The 12,523-nt window shown below is 38.3% G+C and overlaps 1 protein-coding gene across 1 annotated transcript in view; it reads right to left on the bottom strand.

The window, feature by feature from the left end:
• The window catches only part of tacr1b (tachykinin receptor 1b), a gene marked incomplete at its 3' end in the record, with an annotated part of 10,858 nt that extends 6,217 nt beyond the window's left edge, over nt 1–4,641 (bottom strand). Inside the window, 3 exon segments of the mRNA XM_014028130.1 lie at nt 312–506; nt 2,078–2,253; nt 4,303–4,641. Coding sequence (XP_013883584.1) covers nt 312–506; nt 2,078–2,253; nt 4,303–4,518 — 587 coding nt within the window.
• Nucleotides 4,642–12,523: the final 7,882 nt, after the last annotated feature.

The raw sequence follows: 12,523 nt of genomic DNA on the forward strand, positions 1-12,523 counted from the left end.
CACGTCCCAGGGGCGTTTCTAGTCCCAAAGGCATTTCTGGTCCCCACCTGTTGTTTTGCTCCTCAGCATGGCTTCCTAAAAACACTGCAGGATTTCTCAAACATGCATGAATGAGTCAGAGCAAGGCTTTGGACATGTTTTTCTTATGAGAGTATAAAATTATAATATGATATAAAACTCAAAAAAGTTGATTTTACCTGATATTGCCCCTTTAAATCAATGTTTAAAAATCAAACATCACCATCAGTTCCCCTTCATGGACAAACAAGAAGAAAACCTGCAGGAGAGGCAAAGCTTCAACAGAAACTCACATCTTTTTGAAGTCCACAGGGGTGTAGTCTGGCCAGTCGATGAAGCAGACGGCACGTCCGGGCAGCACTGCAGTTGCTGAGTAGTGGTACTGAGGGAAGGCGAGAAGCAGAGCCAGAACCCAGATGATGACAATCACCACACGGGTCTCTGTGGAGGACAGCCTCTGCTGCAGGGGGTGAATGATGGCCATGTATCTGCATGTATCACACAAAGAAACGATTTGATGAAAGTTTCTGATTAACTTCATCATCCATTTCATTTCATGCTCATCAGCTAGAAAATGTTTGACGGTTACTGATACTTTCTGAAAGCATCATTTTTCCTCACAGGAGGCCTCAGATTTCTATTCATCGATCTCAAAAAATAAAAATTAATCAAGTGAGACTTGATTGTGTTGAAGGGGGTGGAGAACATTTTCCATCTCTAATGTGATGGCACCTTAAAAATAAGTGTTTTAATACCATATTAAACGTCTGTACTTTTTAAAGGTCAGGGCTAAAATTATCACATGTTAAATTACCATGATAGACACATAAAATTACCATCATTGTTTAAAAGAAGTTCATGTTTTAATGTGTTTTACTTCCTCACTGTAAGTGACCAAAAGAATATCATCTGCTGCCATCAGCAGATTTGCTTTTATTTAATTATTTCTTCATTAAAATCTGACTGTAAAGCTGCAAAGATGATGTTCACAGCTTCAGCTTAGTATTAAATACATGCTCAGAATTTATGTTTGTGTAAATGCTTCATGAACTGCTGTTTTTTTATAGCAAAACGTTGGCTTTTAGCTTATTAACGCCAAAAAAGATGAACAATCTGATGAAAAAAATTAAAAGTTGGTGAATTTTTGTCTTTTTTAAATAAAGCCTTTCATGCTGAAAATAACTGCTTTGTGGTAATAAAATGCACAGTCAGACAGACTAGGTTTGTAGTGCTGAAATTAAAAACAGAAATAAGATCTAAGAGTGAGACTGAAGCAGACAGGAAAAAGAGATCAGGCATCCAAAGCCTGGATAAGAACCATGGTTAAATGGTACCAATGCTTTTAGATGAGAGAGCATGGGAGATCAAATGGAGGAGGAAAAGGACTGGATGCAGGTTTCTTTTGAAACCTTGAGAGATTTTTGGTAATAGAAAGCTGTAAAAGCTGCTGATATTGTTGTCTCCAGCTCTGGTTGCCAATATCATTTGGAAACTTAATCCAACTGTCTTCAAAAAGCACCATCATATTCTGAAACGTTTTTCTCATAACCTGGTGTAATATGGTGATTTCAAGATGCATCACACAAGATCCAGGAGATGTGATATCCACTATGCTCAGTCTGCTGTCATTAAGACATGCTTGTAGTTTAGGTTGGATTCATCAGGTTTCATGGATAAATATAACTGAGTATCATCAGCATAACAATGGAAATTTATCCCAAACTGTTTAATAACTTTACCTAATGGAAGCATACATAAAGTAAAGAGGATTGGTCCAAGCACTGAACCCTGAGGAACTCCATGACTAACTGGTATAAGAAGAATATTCATTATTAACATTAACAAACTGAAATCTATCAGTTAAATAAGACTCAAACCATTTTAGAGCTGTTCATGTAATCCCAATATCACTGTGCTCAGTATGCTACAGCCTCAGGGTCTGGGATTTTATTGTGGAAGACTCATAAAAGAATCCACGACTGTGCTGCACAACAACAGATGCTGTTTACAGAGCCATACTCATTGTAGTTTTACCACAAAGAGCACCAAGCATACACACCTGTCCAATGCTACGGCCGTCATGGAGTAGATGCTGGCAAAAATGGCTGCGAGGGGAAAGAAGTTGTGGAAGCGGCAGTAAACAAGACCAAAGTACCACTCGTTGTGCACAGCATAGACAAAGTTGATCACTGTGTTGAAGGCTGACATGGCAGCCTCTGCAAAGGCCAGGTTCACCTGTGGAGGAGTGACAGGATGCATTTTGTCACAAATTGCTCACTTAACCAGAGATGCCCTTATTAAAAACACCAGTTCAGGCTGTGTCATTCAAAAATTATGAACTTTTTGAAGGTTCCCACATAGCAAAATGTATCTGACCCAGTTCCAGCCAATGAAAGACACTAACAGTTGGCCCAGATAGCACAAAAAAATGACAGGCTTTAGGTGGCTCAGATGTTGTTTACCAGAGGTGGACCATGCATGGGTCAGCACCACATAAACCAAACCATAACTGGGCCAACTGTTGCACTGAAAAAAATGGGTCACACAAACCAAACCACAACAGGACCAGTTGGGGCATTGACAGATTTTGACCACACAAACCAAATCACAACTGAGCCAACTGACAGATTTGTGTCAAATAAACCTAACCACTGCTGGACCAGTTGCGGCATTGTCAGATTTGGGCTGCATAAACCAAACCACAACTGGGCCAGGTGTGGCATTGACACATTTAAGTCACATAAACCAAACCCCAACTGGGACAGTTGTGGCATTGACAGATTTTGACCACACAAACCAAGTCACAACCAGGCCAACTGCAGCATTGACAGATTTGTGTCACATAAACCTAATTACTGCTGGACCAGTTGTGGCATTGTCATATTTGGACCACATAAACCAAACCACAATTGGGCCATTTGTGTCATTGAGAGATTTGAGCAACACAAACTGAATCACAACCAGACCAGTAACAGCATTGACAAAATGGGGTCACATAAACAAAACCATAACTGGGCCAGTTGTGGCATTGATAAATTTGGGTCACACAAACCAAACCTCAATGGGACCAGTTGTGGCATTGACAGATCTGGGCCACATAAACCAAACCAAAACTGGGCCAGGTGTGGCATTGTCAGGTTTGGGCCACATAAACCAAACCGGGCCAATTGTGGCACATATTTCGGTCACATAAACCAAACCACAATCAGGGCAACTGTGGCATTGACAGATTTTTGGCCACGTAAACCACAACTTGTCCAGTTGTGGCATGCCATTATAAAAATAATGAACATTGCCAGACCAGACCTGTCCAACATCTGGTTGACAAACCACTTGTCATGCCAGCAGTCAGCAAGCAGCACAAGCTGGACACCAGATCTGGCCCACACCTATCTGTTGTGAGTTGTAACTAGAGAACATGTTTTTTATACTTCTTTTGCAAATAATTTAATTTGCTTTATTCAGTCCTACAGTATGTGGTGAAAATGGTCCAACTGGTGGTCCAAGACCAAATTTCAGAAAACATGGTGGCAATAGAAGTCATAAAAGTCAGAAGAAGTTTGCTAATAATCAATATACTGTATCTGGGTATCTTGACTTGGCACTAAATAAATAAACTTGAACTTGTATCATGGAATAATAAAAAATATGCACAAATTTAAATCAGTTTCTAAAATGATTTGACTCCAACCTTCCACTGTGTCATTATTTGATACATCAAAACGAGAAAATGAAAATGCTGTGTGTAAACAGCCAAGTCTACCCCATGATCCAGCAGCTTCTAAAAGCTTCTGAAAGTGATGCGGTAAATGACTGCAGCTGGGAATGAAAACAGGGAAAAGGGGTGAATGGTAAACAGAGAGGTTTGTGGAAGAACTCGACCCAGAAGTGCAGACACACAAAACAAAAATTACAAGAAAAAGTCAAAAACTTTGTTTTACTCAAAAACGAGCAGAGAAACACAGGGGGACATAAAAATACGTAATCACAAACATACCCACCTAAAACTGTGGGCCAGTAATGACGTATTCTGAGCATGGCAAGTCAACCAACTTATTTTATCTTTTATTGATTTTTTTTTTTTTTTTTTTTTTTTTTTTTTTTTACAAAACACTGAGGACCAAATGATTATCAGATTACCCAGTGACGGACTTGGGCAACGTGTGCAAATGTACAGAATTCTTGACCCATTTTTATTTTTTATTTTTTCACTTGTTTCTATTTTCCTCAGTTTTCCCAGCAGGTTACCAAACAATCAGACTTTATCAGAAAGATTTGACTCACCAGGAAGTAATTGGTGACTGTTCTCATGCGTTTTTGAGCCAGAATGATGTAAACGACCAAAACGTTACCGACCACAGACACCACCACGATGGCGCAGTACGCTGCAGCCCACAGAGTGACCTGCCACGCCGGCTGGATGAACTGGTTGAAGCCGCCGCTGCAGTTGGTCCCGTTCAAGCCGCTGCAGTCTGTGGCGTTCAGGGAGAGCGCATCCATCGTCTGCGCCTCAGCCTGCGGCGGCTGCTGGATGTCACTAAGAAATGCAAGACCGGTCACTGGAGTCAGTTCCGTTGCGAGGAGTCCAAGGAAATGCGCGCTTGAAAAAGCCCAGTTTGATCATTTTACGCGCGGTGACAGCACGCGCTCCCAAGGATAGAAGTGTACCCAAGCGCGTAACGCAGCACCATGGCACACTCCAGACTGTTTAACACCACACCCTCTAACAACCCCCCCGCCCCAACACACACACACACGCTTACACAAAATGGTTATTTACCTACTATCACCTAGATTGTAATGAACCAGAGATGTAGCGCACATTGTGTAATCTCTGCAGGATTAATCTGCTTTCCGCTTTTAGATTAATGGTTTTGCTTTACATAATATGATGGGTTTTAATGTGAAAATAAAATACATACCAATAAATGCATAAATAATTGCAAATGTGTCCCCCTAAAACAACTGATGGTTTAGGTTTCCATCCACTCATGACCATGAATGCATGTAATTCAGCTTTCAATGATTTATTTTATTAGATTAATTATACAATTTATTAAACCCTTTTTAAAAACAGAAATTTACATTTTCCCCCAAAAAAGATAAATATATACAGTACATACAGGTTTATCTGAACACTTTAACATAACACATTAGTGACCCTGATTGACTGCAGTTTCTCTTTGCAGCATAAAATTATTTGACAGCACCGATTACAGAACAATTCAATTCAATCCATCCATCCATCCATCCATCCATCCATCCATCCATCCATCCATCCATCCATCCATCCATCCATCCATCCATCCATCCATCCATCCATCCACCCATACATCCATCCATCCATCCATCCATCCATCCATCCATCCATCCATCCATCCATCCATCCATCCATTTTCTGCCACTTATTCACAGTTGGGTCAAGGACATGAAAGGTTCAGAAGGGAAAAGCTCTCCAACTCTTTTTGAAGCTTCCAAAGACATTCCCAGGACATGGATGATGTAACATCCTTCCAGTTCCTGGGAACTCATGACTTTAACCCAGAAAACCTCCAGAATAAGGCACCCAGGAGGTTTTTCAGTCATAACCCCTTCTCCTCATCTGACTTCTTCTGACGCAGAGAAGTAGAATTATAGAACTCACCTTATCTCTAAGGCAGCGCTCGACTACCTTAGCTGTATTTTTCTTGCCATAATACAAATTCTAACAGTCTATTCAGTAGGAATATCAGCTGTGTACTGTATCCACCTTCTGCACAACACAACTGATGGTCCCAACCCCGTTTATAAGGCAAGAAATGCCACTTATTAACCTGACAGGGCACACATGTGAAGTGAAAACCGTTTCAGGTGACTACCTCTTGAAGCTCATCAAGAGAATGTCAAGAATGTGTGAAGCAGTGATCAAAGCAAAAGGTGGCTACTTTGAAGAACCTAGAATATAAGACAAATTTTCAGTTGTTTCACACTTTTTTGTCAAGTATATAATTCCACATGTGTTAATTCATAGTTTTGATGCCTTCATTGTGAATCTACAATTTTTATAGTCATGAAAATAAAGAAAACTCTTTAAGTGTGTCCAAACTTTTGGTCAGTACTGTACATACAGGTTTATCTGAACACCTCATGAAATAAACTCATTTCACTTTCTTGTATCTGGGATCTCATTCTTTTGCTCGTGTTCCATTCATCATTGTCTGGATCATAGTCAGAACAAAGACCAGACTAAGGACAATGTCTTCTTTTCAAGAAATGAGATGAGTAAATGTTGACTGAATTTCATTTAGAAAGAAAGAAAGAAAGAAAGAAAGAAAGAAAGAAAGAAAGAAAGAAAGAAAGAAAGAAAGAAAGAAAGAAAGAAAGAAACTTGCTACAACTGGACAGACATGGGGCAACTGTGGCTGACAGGCCAGGGGAAATGACCTCCAATGAGAGAGTTGGTGGTTTGATTCCATCCTATCTGAAGTTTCCTTGGGCACGACTTCGAACCCACTGGCTCTGACGTGTGTCCCATCAGTGGTTTAAAAATAAAATGATTTATCTAGATTAGTTTTGTAGAGAGACTTAGTAGACTGCTGTGTGAATGGGTAAATGAGGACACAGATTGTAGTGTAAAGTGCTTTGAGTATCCTGTTGGATAGAAATGTGCTAAATAAGCAGACCAATTATTTCCACCTGCAGGTGGTTTCTCCATGTGGGGGTCAGTCAACACTACATTGAAAAAATTGATTTTTGGGTGTAGTAACATTTATTTAATTATTCTTTTAAATTTTACAAAAAAATATCAAAATTTCTAAGCTACTAGAATTCATTAAATGAACAATACGCATTATATTATATATCAACATTACTGTACACAAAAAGTAAATGCTAATATTATTTTACCAGTTATATTTAAGTGCTTTTTCTTGACAGCACATAAACATGAATATATTAAGTAACTTCTACTCTTCTGGGCTAAAACTGAGGGTGCATGCACACACAAAGGCTGCTGCTCCTCATTCCCTTGCTTCACTTTTCAAGGAGAGGACAAGACATGGTGGAAATAAAACATAAGTTGTCTGGTTTCTTTTGCTTGAATACATTTGTTGGTGTGCAATAGTTTGATGACATAATGTAGGTGATATTTAGTTGTCAGGGAACAGGGAACGCATATTGTAGCATTCTGCTGTGTTTGGCTGTTTGTCATGTGACTGCAGTGGAGGATTGTGGATAGGATTCATGTTTGTTGTTGCTAAATCATTTTAGGGAATTGGTTAACATTGTTCTTTCAGCAATTAGTCTGTTGTGTTACTCTAATTTGTGTGTTCATTATTTGTTAACTTGTATTAAACCGTTCAGCAGAAGTAACCATAAGTGAGAGTGGTAGGCCTAGTCATTAATAAGACCTGTGAGTTTCACTTTGTCTGTGTTGTTCATGAAGAAGAATCCAATAAAGGTTCTTCAAAACTACCACCTGGTGGTGAAGTCTTGAACAACAACAAGAGCTACACTTACTCTGTGACTGTGAGGTGTCATGCTACAATATTGTGCTTGACGCATGTGCACTGTTATAAAGAACTTGTAGGATTTACTAGAAAAAATCCTTGTAACAATTTGCACTAACATTTAAGTAAATTTAAATGCTACAAATTCAAGTAAAATTTACTCATCTTTATCTAGTAAAAGTTATTAAGAATATAGTTAAGGATTTGTGAATAATTCAGGTCAATTTTACTTAATTTGATCGAGTATGTTACAAAATTTAATTGATCAAATTAAGTCAAATTTACCTGATTTATTCACAAATTTTTAACTATATTCTTAATAACTTTTACTTGTTAATAATGAGTAAATATTACATGAATTTGTAGCATTTAAATTTACTTAACAAATGTTAGTGCAAATCATTCAAGGATTTTCTCTAGTACATCTTACAAGTTATGTTTTACAGTGTAGAGTACTGTAAGTGTCAGAGGAAACAATCCTACATTATTGTCGGTAATATGTGTTAGAATTAGTTTGTTAGTTGTTAGCCAGGAACCTGATCTATAGCCAGCACTTTTGTGTGTACTGGCTGCACTTAGACCTGGCTCACAACATGTTCAAGACATATTAACTGATGCAAGAACAAACTCCCACTTTTCCAAGTTAACAGTTGACTGTGCAACAGCCAACCATTAAAACAGCAGGTACAGTTGTAACCTGAAGTTTCCATACACTATATTAAAAAGACACATTATGCATTTTTTACACTGTCTGATGCCAAATCAGAATACATTTTTCCCGTTTTAAGTCAGTTAGGGTTACCAATTTTTTTCTATTTGCTAATTGCCTTTAAACAATTTGGGACACGTGATAGTCTTGTTTTTGGAAGCTTCTGAGTTATTAGAGACACACACGTGGATGTAATTTAAGGCACACCTGAAACACTCTGCTTCCTTGTGTAACATCATGGAAAAGTCAAACGAAATCAGTCAACAAATCTGGAAGAGAATTGTGGACCTGCACAAGTCTGGTTGATTCTTCGGTAAAATTTCCAGATGCCTGAAAGTGCCTCGTTTATCTGTACAAACAATTATACACAAGTACAAACAAGATGGAAATGTCCAGCTATCAGACCACTCAGGACAGCACATTCTCACTCTCGACTCGTCACATATTGATGCTTGGTCAGGTACCGTCTGCGTCCAGTTTTGATGTGTTGGGTACCCCCCTCGTGTCAGTTATTGACACCCGCGGCTTTTCTGGATTGCGCCACATAGGAGTCTCTGGGTTGGGGGTTTGTGTGGTTAATATTAGGGATCAGGATTAATTGTTAACTTTAGGTACTAAAGTCTGGGATAGGATATATATGGCTAATAGAAGTTGAATTTAGGGTCTGGGATAGTTGTTGCATATTCTCTACACTTTCAAAATGGTTAATATGTGGGATCTGGGTTAATGGTTAATTTTAGGTACTGAGGCCAGGGATAGGATGTCTAAGGCTAGTAGAATTTCAATTTAGGGTCTGGGATGGTTAGTTGTCGTGCATTTCCTACTCTTTTCAAAAAATATGACAACGCGCTCCTCCTCCTCCTCGTCATCTCATCAATAATGGTTATGTTGATGCTAGGGGGGTATATGCGTCAAAACTGACCTGAGGGTCAAAACTGGACGAAGACGGTACCTGACCAAGCTTCAATATGTCATGAGCTGGGAGTGAGAATGGGTTGCTCAGGAAGGAGATGGGTTCTGTGTCCAAGAAATTAATATGCTTTGGTGCGAAATGTGTATATCAACCCAAGAACAAAAGAAAATACCTGGTGAAGATGCTGGCTGAAGCTGGCAAGGGTGTCATTATCCACAGTGAAAGAGTTCTGTATCCAGATGGGCTGAAAGGCCACTCTGCCAGAAAGAAGCCATTACTTAAAAAAAACCCATAAAAATCCAGACTAATGTTTGCAAATGCACAGGGACATACTGTAGACCTTAATTTTTGGATACATGTCTTTGTGGCCTGGTGAAACTAAAATTGAACTGTTTGGCCATAATGACCATCATTATATTTGGAGGAAAAAGGGGGAAGCTTGCAAGTCTGAGAACACGATCCTAACTGTAAAACACAGGGGTGGCAGTATTATGTTGGCAGGGGGTTGTTTTGATGCAGGAGGGACTGGTGCACTTCACAAAATAGATGGCATCATGAGGAAAATACATTATGTAGAAATACTGCAGCAACATCTCAAGACGCTAAGAAGTGAAAGCCCAGGCGTGAATGGATCTTCCAAATGGGCAATGACGCAAAGACCACTGCCAAACTGGTTACAAGGTGGCTCAAGGATAACAAAGTCGATGTTTTGGAGTAGCCATCAGAAAGCCTTGATCTCAATCCTATCAAAAATTTATGGTAAAAGTTAAAAAGGCATGTGTGAGCAAGGCAACCTACAAACATGGTTCATTTTCACCAGTTCTGTCTGGACGAATGGACCAAAATTCCTGCGAATGATTGTGAGAAGCTTGTGGAAGGATATCCAAACCTTTTGACCCAAGTCATACAGTTTAAGGGCAAAAATACCAAATACTAATAAGTGTAATTAAACTTTTGACTTTGAATAAAATATTTTAAAAAATACTTCAAAAATCTCTCTCTCTCATTATTCTGGCATTAAAACCCGCTAAACCTAATTGACCTAAAATGGTAAAAGGTTATTCTGATCTCACATCAGACAATGTGAAAAATATGTCTTTTTATATAGTGTATGTAAACTTCTGGTTTCAACCTTATGTTTATCTGTGCAAAGTTTTTTGATCAGACTGATATGTGTTTGGATTAAATAATCCAAATGTATTGTTTATATAGGCACAAAAATTAGTCTGACCATGATGAACGCTAACATGCACCAGACTTTTGCATGTACTGTATAATCTTCATCACTCTACAAAGTTTCTTATAGAAATGTGTCAAGAGTTCAATTTTGTTTCCTGGACGTATTAGCAGCCATGCAGAAATACATGTGCAGTCAAGTTAGCTTTCCACAACCAGAATAAGATGATCAGATTAAGTTTTTATATGCATGCCGTTTGGATTAAGAACCATCATAAACCACCCCCTCATTTGGATTACAAATTCATTCAGATCAATCTGAATCAGTTCAGAAAATTATGACTGGGGCATTTACACGACTCATTTTTTATTTTGATTGGCCGTTTATGTACTTATATCCAAGCAAACACAGGTAGTGAATAAGTGAAACATATCCAACATAATTACTACTGAAAACAACCACATCTTCCAAACCAATAACTACCTTAACCACTAAGTGTTGGGAAGTTGCTGGTGTACTCTGAATACAAGTGAAATGAAGTGACAAAGGAAGCAATTCTAGGCTGCTCTATAATGGCATGTATCAGTAAAATCAAATGAACTCACAAACTTTGCAGCTCTAACTTGATCTGTGCAGTCATTAATCTGTGGATGCATCTGTTCTGGTGACACTGTAAAAAATCTGTAGTAATCTGACATGTAGACAAAGAGAGGCCCAGCTAGATTATGCAGATTTAATTGTACAGTAATTGGTAGCACATACCTCTCTGCTTCTAGCCATTTTTTTTATTTAGCATTGGACACAGTAAAACACTTTGCTTCCCCACCTTTATGTCAAGTTCCATCAGGTGAGAATATAAACACGTACAGCTCAGCCAGCTATATATGTTTACGTTCTTGTAAATGGCCTAAATGCCACGATAAATGTTTTACAGTCAGATGACACAAGAATAAATTTGGAACAATGACAAGAAGAAAGTTCGGAGTAGCCAAAGAGAGGCTTTGGTCATATCCATTCAGAATTTTGCCACAAGCTAGTTGATGGTTCCTACAGCATGTTGGTGAAGTACGACTTGCTGAGGGGCATTTACCAAAAATTAGTGGAGTTACTGAGCCTGTATGCATTTTATGACACTGTGTGGATTGGAGACAATCCAAGGTAAATTCAAACTTGTGCAGCCAACACTTGAATCTTAAAATTCAGTGCCGTTGTTTGTTGTATAATTATTCCACCCTGGAAAGAATGTTTTAAATAAATGATGAAAGCCCAGAATGAATCTGACAATCAGTGCATGAAGAGCAGTGAAAATAGAGATGTCCTAATGTTCGTCTCAAACACAAAACCTGGAAGAGAAATTACAATCCTCATTTGTCTTTCAAAATTTCCCATCCAGCTTTGTTTTGCTGTTGTTTAAATGTGTGCAGCAGGCAACATGCTATAAAAACTGAGGAGTGTGTTCATACCATCCACCAAAGCACCCTCAGGTCAGATATTAGGATCAAGTGGAGGAACCAAATTAAGATGAATGTGTAGTATAAATTTGGCTGTTGAACAAAAATCCCTGAAGGTAGGAAAGAAATGACAGAGCTTTTTCCTCTTCAACCATTTCTGATGAAATGTGAACTGCTCTTTATTTACATGGAAGTTATAACACCTTTTTTTTATCTGCTCCACAGTAATGAAGGACATTTTGTAACTGATTAATTGAATATTAGATGCAGTTTTGCATATTATACTTTCTGATCATTGCAGCCTTTAAGTTCAAACAGAATAAGAGTTGGTTTGTGTCTTATCAAGTGTTCTTTCTTTAGCCTAAACAAAAATGAGTTACGTTCTACATCTGACATAAAAGGTAACACCTCCAGGGGTGTAACCAGGAAGAGAAATACATTATAAGATATATTCATTATTACAGTAGAAAGACGTTGTTAGCAGTGTTGTTTAAAGTACCTCAAACTGATACTTGAGTAAAATTTCAAGTATCTTGCCAAGAAATAACTTTGGTAAAAGTTTGTCTCTTCTAAGAAAATTACTTGAGTAAAAGTCTTAAAGTATCTGATATAGTTTGTACTTAAATATCAAATGTAAGTTTCTGACATAAACTGTACTTAAGTATTAAAAGTAAAAGTATTGAGTAAAAATGAGTGGCTAGACTTCCCAAAATAACATTTATTGGGAGGTGAGACCCTCAAAAAAATGTTTTTCTAAAGGTCAAAATG

Source organism: Austrofundulus limnaeus, unplaced genomic scaffold, assembly GCF_001266775.1.
Source record: "Austrofundulus limnaeus strain Quisiro unplaced genomic scaffold, Austrofundulus_limnaeus-1.0 Scaffold719, whole genome shotgun sequence".
Taxonomy (NCBI): domain Eukaryota; kingdom Metazoa; phylum Chordata; class Actinopteri; order Cyprinodontiformes; family Rivulidae; genus Austrofundulus; species Austrofundulus limnaeus.